General features: G+C 40.4%; 3 protein-coding genes across 5 annotated transcripts in view; 1 reads left to right on the forward strand and 2 right to left on the reverse strand.

Annotated features, from left to right (window-relative positions):
- Positions 1-167: 167 nt before the first annotated feature.
- LOC113527928 (uncharacterized) lies at positions 168-18,629 on the reverse strand. The gene is made up of 10 exons (XM_034310079.2): positions 18,390-18,629; positions 18,177-18,272; positions 16,255-16,313; positions 14,618-15,134; positions 14,482-14,535; positions 14,232-14,310; positions 13,142-13,274; positions 12,706-12,804; positions 11,946-12,133; positions 168-10,543 (listed from the first exon to the last, which is right to left on the reverse strand). Exons 2-10 carry the CDS (start codon positions 18,269-18,271, stop codon positions 10,388-10,390), a joined length of 1,380 nt encoding a protein of 459 aa, XP_034165970.2. The 5' UTR covers position 18,272; positions 18,390-18,629; the 3' UTR covers positions 168-10,387.
- Positions 3,507-3,893, reverse strand: LOC113527915 (transmembrane protein 100). The gene has a single exon (XM_053239402.1). It carries the CDS (start codon positions 3,891-3,893, stop codon positions 3,507-3,509), a length of 387 nt encoding a protein of 128 aa, XP_053095377.1.
- Positions 18,630-18,733: 104 nt separating the features above from the next.
- cfap70 (cilia and flagella associated protein 70) overlaps positions 18,734-23,318 on the forward strand; it is a 28,517-nt gene continuing 23,932 nt past the window's right edge. For all 3 annotated transcript variants that reach the window (XM_026916115.3, XM_026916118.3, XM_034310078.2), the window contains exons 1-4: positions 18,734-18,925; positions 19,070-19,250; positions 20,185-20,283; positions 20,494-20,579. In XM_026916115.3, coding sequence (XP_026771916.3) covers positions 18,866-18,925; positions 19,070-19,250; positions 20,185-20,283; positions 20,494-20,579 — 426 coding nt within the window. In that variant the 5' untranslated portion in view covers positions 18,734-18,865. The remainder of the gene's footprint in view (positions 18,926-19,069; positions 19,251-20,184; positions 20,284-20,493; positions 20,580-23,318) is intronic.

Here is a 23,318-nt window from a genome sequence, read left to right on the forward strand (position 1 = left end):
TGTGTTGAAAATGAGTGCTGCTTTGCTAACGACCTGAGGTATGCACAAACGCTTGAGAAACACCCACATAATTTAAAGGTTAATTGATTTAATTAACAATTAATAAAAAAAAACCCACATTTGTTACTTTTTATTTATAACAGCCTAATAAAAACACAAAAGGCCAATCTCTACTGACATTTCTTTAATACAGTTTCAAAATGTGTTTAAATATGAGTATAAATATATAAATATATATAAGGTGGTATTTACATAGCTAAATACATTACAGATCACAGATTGGCATATATTCACCTCCAGCTAGTAACGGTCAATATTCTGCAGTGCATAGGCACACTAAAGGCCAATCTAATAAAGTATACCCCCAGAGAAAAAGAGGTAGATTTTCCTTTTTTTTTTCTTTTCAAGCAGCAGAATAAACAAGTCATACACAACAATCACTTTCCTCATTGTACTAAAGCAGGGTTTGAAAACAAAACAGTCATTAACAACTTGGTATCTTGGCCTACAGTATGAATATACAGCTCAAGAGTGCATTTGCAAAGCCATAGCTGAATGAACGAATATACGGCTGGGATGTGTGGAGGGCACGAATGGGTGGCTGCATATCAAGGAGAGAGAGAGGGACAGAACCAGAGAGAGGGAGAGCTACATATAGATGCCTGACTACTAATCTTTCTGCATTCCAAGCACACAGCAGATTCCTTCCACGCTGTTTTTTCCTCAATGAAATTGCTCAGCTCTCTGCAGCTTTGTATTCCCCTCGATCTTTTTTTATCTCACCTTGTCTGCCTGTGGAGAATGTAGGCCAAGTCATGACCTGAGTGGAATAGCGTTTCACCACAGCTGATAATTCCACACTGAACAGGGCCATTAACACACAGGAAAGATCACCATGTCATGTTTACTGTCTGGCAGCTACTCTACGTCATCTCCCATGGCACAGATACAAGAGATTGTTAGACTAATATCAAATACTTATAAGACCCCCAATCTTTCAGTGATGATTACGCAGCCACCAAGCTATGTTTTAAGATCATTACCTATGACTGCTTAATATCCTTCACTCATCCCTTAATTTCATACCACAGCTGTTTTTTTGTAAACACTTCCCCGTAATTTACTGATCTACATAATCTCCTCATATTAACTCCCGGTTATCTGTTACACATGACTCTCTACCACACCTGGTCCCTACAATTCTTTCCACTTAAGCAGTGTCCAAATTAACTGAGATGCACTATAGCATACAGCAAAAGCATTCTGTATTGTTGAAAACACCATCATAGCATATTGTTTTCCCCAAAGTCTTTTACAAGGCACACCTTTCCTTTTCAAAAACAAAGGGAGGAATTATTTGCCAGTTAACCTCCGAGTTCACAGAAAGACCTTTCAGTGAGGATATTGCGACATTCTTTGAATACACATTAAAAAAAAAAAAAAAAAAAAAAAAAAAAAAAACATTTGTTCTGCAAATGACAATGTTAAAGAAAGTTTATGACTGCAACTACAATCCCCCATTAGTATCATGGAGACACTCAAGGGAATTCCCACTGTACAAAACTTAAAACATCTGACTGTAGCCTGATGAACGGATATTCTTCAATAACTGTCTTCTTAAGTATATCCTGCCTATGCTCTGTTTCTCTTCACTGATGCTATTATTAGTGTCATTTTTCTCCTTGGAATCTTTTCTCTAGCAATGGGCCAGGAGGTTCTAATCATCAAATAAACTAAGTCATGGGATCAGTTTTATCCTGAATAATAATGATTCACTTTTTATTACAGTACAAGGGAACAGCTTTCTTGTCTTGAACACTTTTTCCAACAATCATAATGGATAAACAAATTAGGTTTCGCAGTATACGACCAGAGCTGAACAGTTGAATAACACTCACAATATTTCACAAACCAATTCCTTCATCCATGTGAAATACAATAGACAGAGATGGCTATGGAAAACCAACATAATGACAAACTTGTCAAGTCCATTAATCTGGTATTTGTCTACCAACCTGGGTTCTTCAAATGAAAAGAATTCCAGACACGGTGTAATGATTGCTATTTCCGCCATGGGGATGGATGTGAAATGCTGGAACGATGGCAGTTTATGGAACTGGAGCAATGGGGTTTATGAGCTGGGAATGAAAGGAGTGGTAGTGGAGTGGGAGCTGAAGTAACTCCTTAAGCCAGAAATGACATGAGATTCGGGATTTGGTTGAATGGAAAAGCTGATGTTGGCCAATGGGTTTATGAAGAGCAAAGGCCAAAGAGAACTGTGTTGAGAAGGTATTGTACGTCACTTGAGTCCCACTTGCTCAAGGCACAGGAGTGAAGTAAACTCTAAATGTGAGTGTTGACATCTGGTGTCCTCTTGTGTTTTTTCTCCTTCAGTAATATCATTCTCTGTGAAGCAGGGAAATGAAGTCTTATCTCTGAAGACAAGATTTCCTTTTCACCAACTAGCCCAAAACAAAAGGGCTTTGGTTTGATATTTAAACCTTTTCCGTGTATATTTTCCTCAAATGCTGCTTTGCAAGGGCCTGAGAATGATCAGAGGCACATAGTTACAGTGAATGCTAAAAATCCTCTAGATTAAACCTCACCTAAACTGCTTCTGGTGGTCCTAGGAGCACACCTTCCTATAGAATTCAGTTCCACCTCTAACTCAACACATGTGCTAGAGGTAATCAATCTACTTGCCTAGCCAGATCAGCTCTATTGATTGCAGACAGGAACCGAATTAGGTAAGAAGGTAGGCTTCCAGGAACATGGTCATTGCTCTATATGCTAACACTGCACCCGGCCTGACATCGGAAAACTCAGACAGAGAATGAAGTGGAATACCATGCACCATGCTTGCTGTTCTCCATCTTCCTGCAGCACACACACACACACACAGGCACGCACACACACAGGCAGCGTTTCCTGCTCATGCCCTCTCTCGCCAGTAAGGACTAGCTGAGGCTCAGCTCAGGTTCCACTCTCCCATTGCGTAAAAAAGCTCACACATTGCTGTAGTGTCACAGGACAGGAGAATGACGTGCGACGATTACGGGGTTGCACTTCTGCTTTTCGTCGCGGTGTCTGGTTGCCCTCTCTGGATCACTTCTTTGCTAGCCTTGGGGAGCCATTTGGCCCCAAGAGCAGGAATGCGGGGGACTGACGGCTGTGTTGACGGCAGCACTGACTCCAGCAGTGGCTTGGTATTACGGTCCAAGCGTTAAGTGTCTCAAATGTGCATGTGGCTCTGGAGTTGTTTTGACACTAGACACTTGCTGAGTGGCAGTAAACCATCTGTATGAACCCTCATACTTGTCCAGTGGGTTCTGTTGCTCCCTAGGGGTGTCCTGAATACACTGTCCATCTGTCCTATTTGCATGTTCACACTGCTGCTACCTGAGTGAACACATGGATTGAAGTTTGGCAAAAAGAAATGCTAAACAAAGGTGGCATCACAACTCCCCGTGTTCATTCAAAAGTGTCTTCCTCCTTCTAGTCTCTCCTCACAGGGGACACTGTTCAGTGGTAAAGGGGCCTCCCTCTTTCTTTTTCCTGCGTTTCTTCTTATGTACTGTCCAACAGGCAGTAGCCATTACCACCAGGACGAGCCCAGCAATCAGCAAGACGACTGACACCACCTTGGTCTGAGGGAGGTCATTGTAGGTGCAGGTCACGCCTGTGCCAGCTATACCAATCACCAGTGAGATGATTCCGAAGGGAAAGATGCAGCGATACCAGGATTTCTCCATGCCCCCTGTGGCCTGAGAAAGCCTCTCTAAAGAGGACAGGACCTCAGGGACTTTGGCTGCCCCCTCCTGAATCTGTCCCTCCTGGTTGGGGCTTGAAAAAGGCTGGGGCTGGCATGCCAGGTGCCCCGTGGTACAGCCCATCTTAAAAATTAAAAGCCAGTGAGTCTGTTGGAGGCCAGGTGGAAACTTCCTCTACTGTACTCCAAATCCAGTACTGGTTTGAGAAGAGATGAAGCCTAGATCCAAACAGGGCAATGTGAAACTATGTGCAAGATGAACATGACCAGCAAAAAAAGGTCCGAAGTCCCTGCGCAGTCATCCTCTCTTTCTCTGCTGTCTTACAATAGTCTGCACTGTGAATCACCAGCAGCATGTTGAACACTCTCCCAGCTGAACTGCGTGTGGGTATATAATGTGCCAAAGGCAGGGGGTGGAGTAAAGAAGCAGTGAAGGGGCTGGACAGTGGAAGTGATTGGCTGAAGCCACAATGTGACGTTGAATACAAGAGCAGAGGAATGGGGATCAAAAGGAGAGCTGGAAAGAGGAAGGGAGGGTGGGAGTTAACCATTCAAAAGCTGTGTCTCACTCATGCTTTTTCAGGGCTCCCTGCAGCCGTTCTTCCTACCGGAAATGGAAACAAATATATCCTAAAGGAACAGATCATATGAGCATGTGATCACATTAAATACACAAGAATACTGTGTCAAGTCCTACAATCCCAAACAAATTTTCATCTTTGCCTGTGATCATAAAGAGGGAATTCCATATGAGAGCACAGCTGAGCTCTGCATGCTCCCTCTGTGGCTGATTAAACTCTCCATACCCACACACACACACACACACACACACACAAACACACACGCCTGTGTGTGCCCACACACCCTCACCCACCCACGCAGCAGCACACAAAGGCAGGTTGCCAAATGCTTGGGAAAAACAGCTTCGTATGGTCATCCATGTGGAGTTTCTACCCAATCTGGATACTGAGGGGGTTTTTAACCCCCAGAGAGGAGAAAATCTATTCAGAGACACAAATCACAGCTAAGGGATTGACGAGAGAGCAAGAGATTAGAGAGAGAGAAGTCGTGATAGCGAAGCTTGCCATGTCAGGCAATTATAGTTCTCTATATTTGATATTTAATTCAAAGGTCACATCTAGACTAGCATTGACATGAATGTTACGATATGGTTACTGAAACCCACGAGAGAAAGCATAAATGAAAAAGTTGAGGCAAAAATACGTTTTAAACATAGACAAAAACAAATAACAATGCAAAGTGCATCCTATTTAAGGGTCATTATTCCAATGCGTCTAGACTTTTGACTGATACTACGAGATAATTGAAGTTCAGAAAAGAATCCATCAGACCATCAGACGCAAAAGGACTCTCAGTAACAGGAGCTGCTTTAATAAAGTTAAACACACTCAAATGAGCCAAAAGGCTAAAACATCTTCCAGAAATAAAAGCAATTGAACACCGTTCATTGTGTCACAGTGTGTTACCCTGCACGCAACCGGAATATACTGTTTACCCCTCGAGACACTAATATTTAGAGCAAAGCTAAACTACAACAGGATGAGGAGACTGCAATTCACCCGCTCTTTTTGATAAGTGGTTCCATACAGGGTCTCCACTACAGGGCTAACCAAGTAGAGGCAAACTGAATGTTTTTGTTCTTTATCTTCTTTCGGCTGCTCCCGTTAGGGGTTGCCACAGCGGATCATTTATCCGCATGTTTGATTTGGCACAAGTTTTACGCTGGATGCCCGGGACTCGAACGCGGGCCGCAGCGGTGAGAGCGAGGGATCCTTAGCTGCCAGACTGCCAGGGACAGAGGGGCAAACTGAATGATGAGCACAAACACCATAATTGATGACTGTGATGACTCACACTGGCAGCTTTAACTTCACATGCCAGCATATCCAGAGCATAAAGTGGAATCACAGAAATAGAGATATAGGTGGACAATATGTGGTGGCATACCGCACATACAGGGCAAGTGTACTGTTGGTAAGGGCACAGATGGAAAATAATAAATAATAATGGAGTATCAGTGTGCCCTTCAGTTGCAGCTCTTCCACTTTGCATAGCTGTTGTTTTAAATTAAAGAGGCTCCTAAATATGCTAATATGGTTAACAATTAACTATTAGGAAGCAGTTAACATGACTACATCTATTTTTATTGATTTTAGCATTACGTGGGTGAACTATTCCTTTAAGCCTCTTTTAATGTTAACGGCTACCACCAATTGTCTCAGGGGACGTGTATTTACACACGGCAGCAGGACAGGACCAAAAATGGTGACAAAGAATTGGAAGCTGTTCTGCAGTCTGACCAGTGAACAAGAGAGAAAAAAAAACCACCCTGTATTTTTCCTCTGAATGGTGACATCAGGGCACTTTTCCTGTTCTGACCATCCTTTTCCATGAACTAACAAAGCTTTTCTAATAGACCTTCATGTTTAATCAGGATTATAAGTGGCACATAAGTGACATGTTTAAGCTTGAAATGTACACTATTTAGCAATGGATGGCCCAGTGACCCAGACTGCATGGCAATTGCATGCAAGGGGAACAAGCTGAACAACTTTTTTTTATGCCCAATCCTGAGTTAGGTTTTATAAGACTAAGTGTTGGAAGATTTCCTTTAATGGTTTTATTTACTCAACAAAATACCAAGCTAACTAGTCTTTAGTGACCCTTATATGGACATCAGCACTGTTATTGGAAAGTTTGAATGTCACCATATGTCATTTTAGATCTTAAGAATTGTAGAATTTCCCCCCACTTTAAAAGAGTATAAAAGTGGGACAGTATCATGAAGACATTTGAGAGGCTGGTACTCAAACAGCTCCATTCCTGGACCATGGAACCCAGTACAGTTGGCTTCCCAGTTACACACAGATGTGGAGATGCTCTGATCCACTTGCTGTGGTAAGCAGTTCCCAGGGAATGATCCTGTCTCTCCTTCTCTTTACTGTTTACATTAGACTTCCAGTACAATGCCAGCTCATGTTGCCCACAGAAGTTCTCGGATGACTCCATCATTGTAGTGTGCATTTACAATAGAGATGGATCTGGGAGCAGGATTTTGGTGTCATATGGTTCAGGGAAACAATTAAACTTGCAACTGAACATCAACAAGACAAATGAACTTTGCTGTGTTGGAGAGCTGTTTTAAGCCAATCACCATCCAGCTGTGATAATGCAGTGCCTCAAGTTCCAGGCAGTCTACCTGAACAATAGACTGGAGTGGAAAGACAACACAGATGCTCTACAGAGGAAAGCCAGAGCAAAGCACATTCTTCTTTCTAAGTGGTTCGGGGCTTTCAGTGTCTTTCAGGTCTTTCCATCCACCTATTATGGCCAAAGTTCATGTCTATGCTGTGGTCTGCTGGGGAAGCAGCATCACACAGGGGATGCCAAGCACCGCATCTAACAGTTCAGGGAGGCCAGCACTTGTAGTAGTGACAGAAAAGAGGACATTAGCAGTTTTGGAGAACATTCTACCCAACCTCTCCACAGTGTGATATCCAGGAGCACCTTTAGTTCATGCCTCCAAATTGCTACAGTATTGGGAATCTATATTTCTGTCAATGCTATCAGGTTCCACACCATCTCCTTCCAAAGTCCTTCAAAGACCTGGTTTATTTACAACATATTCTTATCCTGCTTCCTTCCAATGAGAGAACTTCCTCTTTGTGTCTTGCCCCACCCCCTCTGTGACATTTCGTTCATCCTGATTTATCACATGGTTACACTACTAAGGATAAGCAATAGCAATGTTTACCTGCTCTGCTAGAGCAAAAAATAAACAAAGTCCCCTATTACCCAAGTTTATACCTATATGTTTATGCCACTGCAGTATGGATTCATTAACAGAGACTGTAAGTCTCTTAAAAGTGGGCTGAACTTGTACAAGACTGAGCTGGATGTAAGAAGTTAAGCTAAAGAGAGTTGAGATTTGACTTCACATATCTGAAAATAGCCAGTCAAAGTATGCTTTGATCGGGTCATCCATATCCAATATATTTTATATTCATCATAATTAGTAGCAAGATAAATAATATTTATGCGTATGTGTACAAATTTTTTTAATCTGGGGATCCTCCTGAGAGCAGGTGTGTATACGCACAGATGAAAGTACAAAGCAGAGCTATAGGTAATGTGACAAGAATTAAATTCACCTTATTGTTTCAAATGTACAAATTAATTATTTTAAAACTTACATTTTAAAAAATGTTCTTCACAGAATATCACCAAGGACATGTTAAGCAGTATAGTTTAATGTATAGTAAAATGTCCTGAATGGATTATTGTGACAAATTAGAATGTAAGGGTTAGGGAAATCTGTCAGTCCTGAGTATGTGAACCAAGAAGCAATGATCATAACCAGTGAGAAAGCTATGTGTCAAACACTCATTTATGCCTTTGAGACACATTATAGACGTTGGCTGGAGGCTTTACAAAATATCACTTGAAATTACACTGTTAAACAGTATCACCACCTTGTTTTATGATTGCATGGAATTACAGGCCATACCTGTAGATACCTACCCTATCTTTCCTTGATTTTAAATCAGATCAGTGGATTGATGATATAAGGATGAGCATGGCGGTTTAAAAGTGAGTGAGCTCATGCCTGCGGGGTGGGTGTCTCATCTGTTGTTTGTCCACTTTGTTGTGCTCTCTTTTGGTTTCCCCCTTTTCTTGGTGAGTCACTGAGAACGGGGGAGTGTGTGGGGGTTGGAGGAGGCTCCCACCAGCGCCACCTGTCCCCCCGTCTGGATCAGCCTACATGGCCAGGATCTCACTTTCACCTACAGGAGTCTGGCATAAATAAAGGCTCTTACAAGTCCTCATTAAAGCCATGTACAGCATTGATCACATTGTGTACACTCCACAATGATGACAAATCAGACTTTCATTGTATTGCAAAGAGCAAGATGAGTCACGCTGTTGAGCTGGCAGCATGTTAAAACTACGCAGTGCATAAGCGTTATGTAGTAGACATACAACAGTGCATAAAAAATGCCATTCATGTCTCCTTTGTAACCAAGGAAACATTTAAAGATTGGTTCAGTGTGCCATACACATGCATGATTAGTCTGAACACAGACCTTCTGCGGTGCACTAAATGCAGGATTAGATCATTGAGAAAAACCTTCAATAGTTCTTCTTTAAGAGTGACTCGGCTGCTGAGACTCCCACAAAACATAATTACTACACAACATTACTCTGCTAACCTCACTCCCATTACACTGTCCAAACAACATCACAGAGCAGACTTCACAAAAATAACCTGTCAGTGTCTAAACCTGGATTGTGATTATACATTATCCTTATGTATTCATTTAGCAATTCATTTTTGGTAGCATTTTATTTAAATGACCAGCTAGTATTTGTACTTTGCCAAATTTGTTTCCAAATGTTGCCCATTCTTATGGACATGTCTGTTAGAAATCTTATAATGCCTTTATTAAATCAGGCCCCTATTCAAAGACAATGGGAGATGAAAGATCTTGCACCTAATTGTATACGTGATGCCTATTTTTATAAAGTCCACATTGGTGTTCATAAATGTTTGTGTATGGCCTGTAAGCAAGTTCTTAAGAGCTCCTAAAATACATTTGACAAATTCTCTGGGTATGTAAGAACAATATCTTTAGGTTCACAGCAAAATTAAAAATGGGCTTCAGTGATCAAAAACAGAGAATTTATCTGAGTGAGATGGAAACAGCATATACTGTACTGTATAATGTTTCATGATTGACAAAGAGGAAAAATCATTCATTCACCTATGCAGTCAAGAGTCCTAAGAGCACTCAGATGGCAGATATTTATTTATAGTCTGATTGTGTTTAGAAACATTATCATTTTTAAATAAAAGGTTTACACACTTGAGAGGATATAGGATTATAAAGTACAGAGACTGCCCTCTGGTGATTTAAAATGCTAAAGTAAAATAAAATCAATTTGTTCCTAAATTCATTGCAAAATTGTGATAAATCATCACAACCATTTCGGGTATTATCCAGCAGCCCTCACTCCAGGTGCTCGAGCTTCCCTTGACGCACGTTTTGGTGCTTTCCTTGCTCTTAACACACACAACTTAACGTATAAGCTATTTAACAAGCTCTTCATTTGTAAAATCTATGTCATAGCAAGAGGTACAAATCAGGAGGGCAGGCACAGCTCAACCTTATCTTCAAACTAATTTGTAACATGGTGCTCTCTGCTGGTAAAAGCTCAGCAAAACATGACTCATGAGACATAACCCACAACATTTATACTACCAATCTTTGTGATATAAATGCCTGAAATGTAAAAGCTGCTGATGAGCCTCCAAATCAACTCCTGCAGTGCGGTGATTTAAAATGGCGGTAAGTAGAAGAAAGACAGCCGTTATTGGCAGCTGGCAGCTTTATTCCTGCTACATCCGAGCAGCTGCAGGATCTTGGCTGCTAGTATTTAACCCAGGAGATAAGAGGCATTTGAGCAAACATCTGTCGAACACAAAAAAAATCTGTTCATATCTGGTTTAGGAGCACGGTATCCAAACAGTACCCAGGGGCCTAAATCAGTTCAGTTTCAACACTTTGCCCACTTTAGGAAAATTAATGTTATCTTTCTTCACGTTTGAGCTGCATCAATGTCCAAAACCAGGCTGGGAAATTGAGCACCTCCCTCTCCCAGGAGCGAATACACACCACGTAGTACAGTAGCACTGGGGCGCCCAGATGCAGAGGACTCACAGGAGATCAGATCTATGAGTGTATCACACATGGCCTGTAGTAAGAAAAAAAAATGCAAACACCTGCCATCATTTGTGTAATGGAATTAAACACAGTTAGAACACTTTCAGGTAGCAAATTGAACCAATCCTCAAAAAAAGCATTAACTGTTTAGACTGAAGGCTTCCTTGGAGGTAATAAAAGTGAAATGCTCTCAGAAAAGGGCCTCAAACGGGAAATGAAAGGAGCTTAAATTAAAACTTGCTCCGGTCATAAGGGAAGATGTTTAAAATAAGGAAGCTGCAAACTGAATGTAAAAGTGTGATGTAATTGTTTTTTATAGAGAAGCACAGGGGCTCTATGGGTTGTGTGCATGTAACCTATCAGCTGTAGCATTCTACATAGCCATGAATGCTATGCAGGTGATGAATTATTTCCCTTTAGTGAATGTTCTATTGTATAGGCTAACAGTAATAACATAGCACACACAGGGGTTAAAACAAATAGCGTAATCAAACACCAAAGGTGCAAACCCACTGAAGTTTGCCTACCTGCTATTACAGGTGCTGAATAAACAAACACCTAGTGCACAGTGCTAGCCGTAGTCCTTGCTGGAGTGGCTGGATTGTTTTCATCTGCGGCACTAGTAGCTATGGGAGTCTCTGATGGAGTGACTGGATAAAGTTCCTGTATTGTTGTTATTTTTATCCTTGTCCTCTAAATCCTTGTATTTTGTCATCAATTTTAGTTTTCTTTGAAGTAATACTTGAAAGAAATCTGATATTTTATGTTTTCCATTTCTGCTTGCCAAACATGTGGGTAGCATCTGTACATTAGAGGCTTTAGAGTGAACGTCCTTGATTATCCAAACTATTGTTCAAATCATACATTTCCTCAACAAATTTACAAAAACAAAAGCTTTTTGTTGTTGTTTTTTTAAGTCTGTTTTAACAAAAGCAGACTTTTCCATACCTTCGTCGCCACTATTATTAAATTACTGTTGGTCTTTTGTACTTTATTGAAGACAAATTTTGAACAAATTACAGAGAGACTGATCAGTAATTAGTCAATACAAAACCAGACCTGAAGTGATTTGTATGTGGTAATGGATAAATAATGGATAAACAAAAAAATAATGAAAATATAGAACAAATAATTACTAAGGGAATATCCACTCGACAACAAACGGAAGTGTGACACTGCGCATATAGAATATCATTCTTCCTCTACTTTCTCATTACACTTGTATTATTCCTAGGTTTTACGTATGTTTAAGTAAATCTGCATAAACTATTAATTTTCTAAAAATCAAACATTTATGTGTCCAAAAGACATTACTAACCCCATTAAAGTGCATTATTTTGCTTACCTGCTGAAGATCACCTAATCAATAAATCAGTGAGAGCATAGAAAGCTGTCTTTCAGGATTTTGAGGTGTGAGAAATATAAGCTCTGACCTGGTGCATGTGGATCTCCAGCTTCAGCTGAGCTACATGTAGTCTCAGACTGTGTACAGCTTCTAGCTCGTCTTTGCCGCTATAGCCCAGCATGGGGGGCAGGCAGGGTTGCTCCGAGTTGTGCCACTCAACCCTGCTGCGCAATGGACATAACGCGCCGTGCCACCATGCCATCTTCCTCTCCCAACCTGAGGGAAACCATTCGTTTAAAAAAGCAAAAATATTACAATAAAAGCTACATCCATAGCTGCCCATTCCAGCAGCTGTGCCTTTTCTCAGTGCCTTTGTCAGTGCTTATTTTCTTTACTCCTGCTGCAGTTTTTAATTTGTTTGTAAGATTAAATTTACACTATGTAGCCAGTTTAATTCAGTTCATCTACCTTCTGCCTCATTTACCACTGTATCAGATAAACCTACCATAAGTGTACGTTGTAGGTATAGTATTACTGGCTGTAGACCATATGTTGCTTTGCATATTAGTCAGTTAAAGAGTATACCTCATCTGTGGCTATGTTTACATGCAGATTTTTACCAATCTGAATTAATTAATTTTGACTACAATAAGTGTTTGTGTATCTTAAACTATACTCTCTTTAGATAGTCTTCATTTATATGCACGTTGCTTCATGATTATATGCATGTTAATCTGATCCAATGTTAGTGAGTTGAACACGCATGCAGATTGGATTAGTTATTGAGCTATGCCAGTGGAAAAGCTCGATTTGTCTTTGTCCCTCTTCAGACAGGATTCATTAAGTACCTTTTTTGAGGTGATCAGCTTCCTTAATGACCTGGACCATCATTTTTTCCAGGCCTGCCAGCATTAGCAGAGATTCATATTCCTTCTCTGTTGATGGATCTGTACGCAGACATACACGCACATACAAACACAGTACAGGATATTTTCACGCACAGCTTACTTGGGCAGTGCATGTTCCACTGAGACAACACTGACTTGCCTTTTAAAAGCTGCCAGAATATAAACTACATTACTATTGTGGTATTAAAGCAAATGGGAGCATTAGATCAATTCTCTCTGAATGAGCTGCCTGAAAGCTTTAATTCCACATTACTCCCTCTGGTCTTGTGGCTCATCTCTCAGTCTCTCCTCCTACACCCTTCTGCTACAATCTCTTGCAGACTCCCTGAAGAGCGCTCTCTCTCTCTTCAAATCTGTTCTTTTAATAATCTACTACCTGGACTCAATCCCAGTTGGTGGCTGTGGAGCTCGGCATTATAGCAGTGAGTCAGGTCCAGGCCTAGCTGCGTAAGGACATCTAGCTTTGCTTCCATGGCTGCTATGTGGACAGAAGCCCATTCTGTGGGAAACTGTCACATTTAGAGGTCAAAGATCCATAACATGCTGTTCAAAATAACCAGAGTGACGTGTGCCACCAATATAATTTAACATTATAAACACATTATTAAGAAGACAAGACAAATGGAAAACTGTGGCAAATTTAAAATACATATTTAAAAAAAATTAGCACCATAATATTGCATAATATGAACTGCTCAAAGTAGACACTGATTTATTAGTGTTGTTGATTTAAGCCTGCCACACTGAACATTGATTTAAGCCCATTACATCTCCAGAGGGCTCAGCATTGTAGCCTGGCATCCCAGGTGCACCCCCTCTGCAACTGACTACCTAATGGTCATTCTGGGGCCCAAATGATGTGCTTCTTTTTCAACAATAACCACTGGCTGCTTCATTCATCTGCCTCTGAGAATTCTTTTATAGCTTGCCAGTGTCCCTGGCCTCAGGTTCCCAGTGCCCTTAGTAACCTTACTGTGGATGTAGCCATAAATCGTCTACAGCCAACCTCCACTGGAAAAATCTGTACTCTCCGTCCTTTCTGCCTGGCAAACAAAAGCAAGCTCTGCATATCTGAGACCAACTTAGAAGCTGCTTTCCAGGTAGGACAGACTATGCTGGGAGTGAATATAAAGCTGATCAATAAATTTTTTAAAATTTAAAAATCCCAAATTTAGCACAGGGGTACAATATGTTACAATAAGGGTCTAGGATAAAATACCACCGTGTTTAATATAGTGGTTTATAGTACAGAGTTGAATTCTTGATTTCTGAAATTTCCAGATTTCTAAACATGGATTTACTGGGTGTCTTTTCTTTGAACCAAGGTGTTTGCTTCACCAAAAGCACAATTTAGCTGCTCAACAATGTTAGCATTGATGAAGCATTACTTTAAATAAATGGGGTTGAAAATAAAAGAAACAAGTCCTTGGCTAATTTTTCTTCTTTAGTCAATTCTGAAAGGATACAGTACTTATAAGTCTCTTCTTAAAGTGGTCCCTCTCTGGTACAGGCTTAGAATGTCTGGTCAAAACTTTATTCCACAGTCTGGTGAAGGAGACACAACTGGCAAATTAGCTTATTAGATATTCAAGTGAAGGTCAATGACGATATACGACATACGGTATAATGAGATGCCTTTTACACACACACACACACACACACACACACACACACACACACACACACACAAACACACAAACACACAAACACACTAACTTGCTCTTTTTGGCCTGCTGTGCCTGCCATAATGGTAAGGAAGGAGAGGGCACCCTACAACACAGAAAGCATGTAATGTTCAGAAAATTCAAATAAGGCGCTACGGCTAATGCTAAACAGCAGGGGTTAATCTCACCATTGCTCTTTAGGAGCCGATGCTTCACTTTGCGTTTTTAACTCCTGATCTGAACGAGATGTCCTCTCTTCTGAAGAAGATAAACCGACGCTCATCACTCCTCTGTCTGATTCTAGGGAACAACTAGTTATCTGACAGGGCTTTATTTGGACACCGACTCCTGTAGTTTTTTGTGTCGAAAAAGGTTTCATAGCCAACTGCTTCCCCTTGATGGTGGGCCGAGATGATGGCCCTGTCTTGTCCAGAACCTGGCGTGTAGCAACAGCTCCATGGCCAGCAGTGCTTTTTAATTGTCCTGCATGCTGACGGTTTCCTTTCACCTCAGAAGAAGACAATGATGATTTTTGTTGGTTTCTTTTATCACCATCTTTAACAGCAGGAGCTTTACTAGCGCTGCCACTTGAACGTGATTTTTCTTGATAATTCAAATCAACTGCAGAGCTGCTGCGGATTTTCAAAGCCTTTTTCAGAACATGTTCTAGGAGCTCAACCTCTTGTCTCTCTTTCAGAGGAATGTCTATAAAAAAAAAAAAAAAAAAAAAAAAAAAAAAGAATATAACAGATGATTATCAGACACAGTCAGTGGTTAGTCAGAGGAATAGGATGAAGGAAGAGTTTGGACAAAAGTGCTAACATGGATAACCCTGATCACACTAACAAAGGTCTACTCAGTGTTTGCATCTCAGCAGTGAATGACCAATCACAATAGTTACCCAGCTAAAACCCTATAAAACCCTAAAAAGCAATATTAAGGACTCACCACAGGCCTTAGGGCATCATTTTGGACACAGCCTAAAGAACCCTGTCTTGACGCATATTTTAGCAGACTAAACTGAATAAAATTACTGTAGTAGAGCATTAAACGTATGAAAAACACTGGCAGTAGTTGTCACTCCAAATTTCTAAACATGCACCAGCATGGCTTCTGTAGCAGGTCCTCTGTTTGAGCTTATCCATTTACATGCATTTATGTAAATTATTCAGCTGAAAGCAGCTCATGAGGACCAGAGACTACACACAGGGCTAAAGACTTTGGGTCAGAAAGGGGAGAGTTTTCACAGACTTTTATAGATTTTGATAACACGGCTTGTACAAGAAAGAAAAGTCAACATGTATGTGTTTATTCTGCTGTTGTTGTTTATCCAGACTGCTAAACATATATTGCATAATAAAAGAGAATACATTATAAGATAATACTTCATACTGTCTCTGAAATGCACTCTTTAAATTTACCTAACAAACCTTTACTTTTAATGTTAACTGCCCAAACACTTTAGTTCGCTCGGGCACAAAGACAAGGACAGAGCAGGTAAAAGTCACTTTAGAGTCTGTGGGTGGTTTTCTGAGGTAAAGCTGATGTAAGCAGATGGCTAATTCTGATTGGTACTTTGGTAGCCCTGACATCACCACTACCAGGTGTAGTCCCGCCCAACTCGAATCAGTAGTACCGTCCTATACTGTACTAAAGCTGGCTCTTTCAAAACAAAGCAATGTGACTATCTCATGCAAATGTTGTGTGTGAAATTCATGGAGTAAATTAAGGAATGGTCACACACATCCCTGAGTGGAACTTTACCTGAAGTGTCTTGTTTTAATTCATTATTATTGGACTTTTCCATTCACGCTGATTCTCTTACCATTATCTTTCACTCTGGTCAGTGTTCCTGCTTCACTGCTGTCTTTCACACGAGTTTTCCTGCCAAATATAACACATATTATACATTATATATAACACATATATTATTAACCATTGTATTATGTTGAGGGAAGAGAGGGGAGAAAAAAAAAAAAAAAAAAAAATTCCATAACATTATGGGTCAAATTGACCTGCACAGTTTAAATACCCACAAAAACAGGCAAAGAGTCAGGTCAAAATAGTAAAATTGTATTATGCATTGTCAGAAAACTAAAAAAGAACAACATATGGTACACCACCAAATACAATCCACCAAATTTAACAAATATTTAATAAACATTTCTTCACACACTGTGGCATTTTGATAATGTTAATTAACGTGATGCAAAGGTTTCAAAATTCTTTAAGTTGGCCTTTTTTTTGATTTTGTAAATGTATTCTCAGTTATGGTTATTCTTTCACTCTTTCTGTCAGAATAATTCTCTTGCTTTTTCATTTCTCCCCACATGGTGAGCACAATGTAAGTGTGTGCTTTCTGCAGATGGAAATACCACATGTGGTGCTGGTCTTGTTGAGGGTGGCAGACCTGCCACCTTTTCCACTTCTTGCCACCTCCCGTACCCGCTGCATTCACTGCTTGCTGATTGGCTGCAGGTTTGGACATGCCAGCTTGAAATTTCTGGCCAGTGGCTGCAGCTGCCAGGGACTGAGGTGGCTGGGTTCATCTCTGGGTGAGAGGTGAGAGAATCTAACATCTGTGCAATTTGCCCTCATTCCATTGTTGGTTGATTTCAGTCCACAGGATACAAGCATTGTAATCAGATACATCTACAAATATTATAGAAAATCACCAGAGGCCAATGGGCAGTCATGCGCTGACAGCTACAGTCAGGTCCATAAGTATTTGGACAGTGACACAATTTACATAATTTTGCCTCTGTACACCACCACAATGGATTTGAAGAGTGAAGAATGAAGAATCATGATGTGATTGAAGTGTAGACTTTCAGCTTTAATTCAAGGAGTTTAACAGAAATACTGCATTAACCGTTTAGGAATTACAGCCATTTTTACAGAGTCTCTCCATTTTCACAGGCTCAGAAGTGATTAAAAAAAGGATTATTTTTAACACTTGAATGCAAATCCTTTGCAGTCAATGACTGCCTGGAGTCTGGAATCCATGGACATCACCAAATGCTGAGTTTCCTCCCTTGAGATGCTTTGCCAGGCCTTTACTGCAGCCACCTTCAGTTACTGCTTATATACTCGAGTGACAGCAAATCTTGCAGTTCCTGGAACCATTCTGATTACACTGGAAGCTGATAGTCTGCCTTGGCTTTGTTGTGGTGAAGGTGATCAGACTCGTCCTCTGAATCTTCTTCACCTAAACATCTGGATCTTCAACTGTATTGTCCTCTACATCTGAAGCATCTTCTGTCTCTGTGAGAAGACTGCTTGGACTGTCAGTCTTTCGGAGCTCATATTTAGCATCTATGTCTGATAAAGTCTGTTGCAGCACTGACAAGAAATGTAGTGAAGCTCCTTTTTACCCTCTCAGGGCAAACAGATCCAGTCATAACAACTATATACATCAGAGCCGTTTTTACTGCAGGTCTGTGAAAACATGTCTGTACATGAAAGTGTCAGGGGCAAAATGAGCCACAACACCATCTCTGTATACAGATAATGTACAGACCTTCCACAGCACATCAGTGTGATCAGACTGTGCATGGAAGGTCATGACCCTAAATGAGGAAAAGTCAAACAATTTCAGGAAGAGGAAGAAAAAGAAAAACCAGCATTTCAGACTACTCAAAAGTGACAAAGGGTCAGACTGACCCGTACCATAACAGCAGGGTTAGAGCTCCATTAGCTAACGACTGTCTTGTTAAAAACACACACTCAGCCATTCACACGACTTACATGGAGAGTAAAATGGCTTCATATTGTCGGGTGGTTCCTGTGAGTTTTAGCTCCTCTGCTCTGCACACTTTTATCGCTTCATCCAGTGCAGACATGCTGAAAGAGAAAACATCCTGTAAACTACCAGTGAACGCTTTAAATCACTCAGGACCGAAGCAAGAGAAAGACAACATGGCAGGCTAACTTCAGGCACAGCTTCTGTCTGACTCTCACCTCTCAGCGTCAGTTTCAAGTCACCCGCCAGGAAGCCAAACGTCCCTCATATCCGGTGAACACACTGTAAAGCTGCACATTTACAAAGCAGTGCCATAAATCAGCATATCACTGTTTTTTGCCTAGCTCACATTATTCAGAATAATATACAGCTTGCTACGGCTATCAGAAGCTGTCCAAGACGTGTTTCCGTGCTCTGTACTCCGGCTTCCGCATACTGCCGCCCTACAGAGTATGCTAAAATATGAGCTAGTGCGCTAGTCTCCTGCCTGCACCGCACACTAGCGCACTAAAGAGTAGCCTGGACGAAGTAGGACGCAACCTGCCGACTCGCCAAACAGAGGCACGAGAGTCTAACATCTCGCGAGAGCAGGTAGCGTTACTATGGAAACACTGAGACGCCTCGAGACACGGTTGTTGTAGAAGTAAGGAAAAAGATCAATTTTCGGGGGCTTGTTTTTAGCTGCTCTTTCACCATGGATCAGGGAGCGACTGGTGTAGCAGTGCAGGTGACTGTATTACGAGGAGAAAATTTGGTAAAATAAATCTTCTGTTCATTCCAGCTAATGATTTTACCTTGGCTAAGCCACTCAAAGCTCCCATACCCCTTTTCTATAAAGACGCTATGTATTTTTCAGTAAGTATAACTGTATGAGCAGCTTGTGTACCTGTGATTTCAGAGAGGTAACAGAAAGCCCTTTGTCAGCTTTGTGCGAGCTGAATTTAACGGCGTGCTGCTGGGAGACTCACACAAGCTGCATGTGTCTGTGGAAGAGGCTGTGAACTACAACTTCACCTGTGGCTTTGAATGCTCAGAAGTGACCCACACCCTGGATGATCTGGCCCATAAACCTGTCATATGTGAGTGGATGAATCTGTGTGGGACTGGAGAAAAGACTTTCTGACTCTTATGATTTTAATCTTTTACATTGCGCTGCTTCCCATTTGTTAGTCAGTCAGTAACATATAGTCAATTATTCATTAGCCATTTAGGCCAATGGTTCTCAGAGAGGCTCCCTGAGGCATAGCCAGGGGTCTGTTACATGAAATCACAATCCACCCTTATCAAAGTTATTATAGTTATAAGTTCATTATTCATTCATCTTCAGTAACTATTTTATCCTGTTCATCCTGGATGGAATGCCAGTCCATCGCAGGACACCATGCACACACATTCACACATTCATTCACACCTAGGGACAATTTAGTGTAACCAGTACCACTACTGGCATGTTTATGGGAGGAGGAAACCAGAGGAAGCCCATGTGGGGAGAACATGTGAAACTCCACACAGAGAGTAACCCTAGCACAGGATCGAACCAGAGACCCTGGAGCTGTTAGGTGGCAAAGCTCCATGCCAACCTATTACTGAGTTCTTATAGACATTAACCTGTGGGACTGGTCACTCAAATGTAACAGCTGTAATCCAAACCTCAGTAACTCAAAAACCCCTATAAATGGTCTGTCAGCTTGGACCTATTATGTTCTGGGAAGTTCAGAAATAATTGTTATGAATCTAATAAATAGCCAGATTTTTTGCCAAATACATTTTTAAAATGTGATTACAGTCAGAATTCACAGATATTCTTAGGAGGAGTTCTGTCAGTTTTTCATTGTCTGATTGATGTCAAACAACATAAAGCAGCTTTTGGATCCTGTCAGTTGTAATATTTCACTTTTTGCACTCAAAAATAGCTCACAGTATTGTGTTTTGTTAGTGTGTGCAGGCGTAATTTAATTCACTCTGCTTGGAGGAATAGCTATTTGAAACCTCTCTGTCTTTTTGACTCATTAGTAACACTGATTGAGATCTTCCCGAAAGAAGAAAAACAAAAAGAGGAGAAGACTTCTGTCTTGGGCCAGGCTGTTGTGGATCTGCTCCCTCTGTTGCATGGTGAGACCTTAGCATTTGCTCCTTTCATTCATACATGTGAAGCAAGAAATCTGCATTTTAACAATACTTCAGCCAAGAATTTGTCAGGAAAATGAAAGCTAGTAGCCAATTAATTAATGAAGATATAAAGATGACAACTGAGATCTTGTCTAGGGTAAAACAATTTAAAGAGGTTTTCTTTGTGAAGTTTCTGACCTGTTTGAACTTTAGGGCAGTGTAGCTTCTCCTCCACTGTGGTGCTTCACCCTACACAAGGATCACCCATTGACACTGTCTCACAGGACACAGGAATTAAGGTAAGGGCACAGCAACACATATTGTTGCATAAAGCCTTCTTTAACCGAATTATTGAAAGAATTGCACAGCACTTGAATTGCCATTAGACAGTCTGTTTATTAGCAGAAAACTATGCAAGGAACATGCAGTACACCCTATTGCTATTCCTAAAACTATACAGAGCTTTATAACTTTATATTAATCTTTATATAAAGTTATAAAACTCTGTGTAGTTTTAGGAATAGCAATAGGTTTGCCAAAATGCTTTGCCACTTCTGCCAGGAGTTACCACAGTATACCACTCTTAAACTGTGGTAACTCCTGGCAGAAGTGGCAAAGCATTTTGGCAGTGTATATGTGAAAATATCAAAATGGTGCTTTACTGGCCAAATGCACTAGAGTATACAAGGAATTACAAGATTACCAAGACAAGGACATAGTAATGGTAATATAATACATATGTTCTTTGAACAGAAGTGGATACTATATACAAGTATAGCAGATTAAGTAAAAAAAAAAAGAAGAAGAATACACAGAGGAAAATGTTGTACAGATAAAAATTGCTCAAAAAAGTTATTGCATCTTGAACCTAAACCACAATGCTGTCAGTGACACCGTCATCATGATTGTGATTGCAATTAAGTCTTATTGCATTTTTTTATAGCCTACATCAATGGTTCCTAACATTGTCCTGAACCTCTGTCCTTCAGAATGTAGTTTTTTCTGCTTTAACAGAGAGTTAATCTAATTATCTGACTGGTAGATCAGGTGTGCTAAAGCAGGAATAACAGCAACATATGCAGTGCAAGGCCACTTCACACCCAGGGTTGGGATCTACTGGTGTACTCATACATATGCGGCCTAATTTATCAATTATCTGAGACAGGGAGTTTACCCTCAGGCTTATTTGTTGGATCCTGAGCTCAGGTTATGGTCTGTGTGGAGTTTCACATGTTCTTCCTGTGTCCACATGGGTTTTCTTTGGGTTCTCGTTTCCTCCCTAGTGGTGAATGAGTGTGCAAATGTGTGTGTGTTGCTTGGTAATTAGATTAGATTAGATTAGACTCAACTTTATTGTCATTGTTCAAAGTACATATACTAAGCCAATGAAATGCAGTTAGCATCTAACCAGAAGTGCATAAGTGGCATATTTACAATAAATTACAAATAAGGATATATATCTATGAGGGTGATATGTACAGGGGAATGGATGACTTATGCACAAGAGGTGGAGTAGGTAATATAAATAGGGATAAATGTGATCTATATTTGTATGTACAATCAGTGTACAGTGGTGAAGACATGTTAAGAATATAACAGGAATATGAACAGGATATACAAATGAATATATACATACTTACTTATACATACATATACAGTTGAGGTCAAAAGTTTACATACCCCTTTCAGAATCTGCAAAATGTTTATTATTTTACCAAAATAAGAGAGATCATACAAAATGCATGTTATTGTTTATTTAGTGCTGACCTGAATAAGATATTTCACATAAAAGATGTTTACATACAGTCCACAAGAGAAAATAATAGTTGAATTTATAAAAATGACCCCGTTCAAAAGTTTAAATACCCTTGATTCTTAATACTGTGTTGTTACCTGAATGATCCATAGCTGTGTTTTTTTGTTTACTGATAGTTGTTCAATAGTCCCTTGTTTGTCTTGAACAGTTAAACTGCCTGCTGTTCTTCAGAAAAATCCTTCAGGTCCCACAAATTCTTTGGTTTTCCAGCATTTTTTGTGTATTTGAACCCTTTCCAACAATGACTGTATGATTTCGAGATCCATCTTTTCACACTGAGGACAACTGAGGGACTCATATGCACCTATTACAGAAGGTTCAAACGCACACTGATGCTCCACAAGGAAAAAACATGCATTAAGAGCCGGAGGGTGAAAATTTTTGAACAGAATGGAGATGTGAACATTTTTCTTATTTTGCCTAAATATTGTATTTTTTCATTTAGTACTGCCCTTCAGAGGCTACAGAAGATAGTTACATGTTTCCCAGAAGACAAAATAAGTTAAATTTACCCTGATCTTCAAATTCAAAAAGTGTTCACCCCCCGGCTCTTAATGCATGGTTTTTCCTTCTGTGAGCGTTTGAACCTTCTGTAATTTAACTGTTCAGGACAAGGGACTCTTGAACAACTATCAGTAAACAAAAAAACACAGCTGTGGATCATTCGGGTAACAACACAGTATTAAGAATCAAGGGTATTTAAACTTTTGAACGGGGTCATTCAACTATTATTTTCTCTTGTGGACTATATATATATATATATATATATATATATATATATATATATATATATGCACACACATATATGCATGTATGTAAGTACAGTAGTGCAAAAACTGCATTATAATTTATGTAGTGCAAAAAAGGAAGGTGAATAAACAGTGAAGTAAGTAACTGAAAACAGATATTACAGTGTACAGTGTGATCAGCTGTTCAGTGTGGAAACAGCCACAGGGAAGAAGCTATTTCTCAGTCTGTTTGTGCGGGTGCTAAGGCACCGGTAGCGCCTTCCAGATGGGAGGAGGGTAAATAGTCTGTGATTCGGGTGAGAGGCGTCTTTGATAATGCCGTTCGCCCTCTGCAGGCAACGTTTATTGTAAATGCTCTCGATGGTGGGTAGCTGAGTGATGCGTTGGGCGGTTTTCACCACCTGTTGAAGGGCTTTTCGGTCTGTTGCGGTGCAGTTGCCATACTAGACTGAGATGCAGTTGGTGACGATGCT

Source organism: Pangasianodon hypophthalmus, chromosome 13 (assembly GCF_027358585.1).
Source record: "Pangasianodon hypophthalmus isolate fPanHyp1 chromosome 13, fPanHyp1.pri, whole genome shotgun sequence".
Lineage (NCBI taxonomy): Eukaryota > Metazoa > Chordata > Actinopteri > Siluriformes > Pangasiidae > Pangasianodon > Pangasianodon hypophthalmus.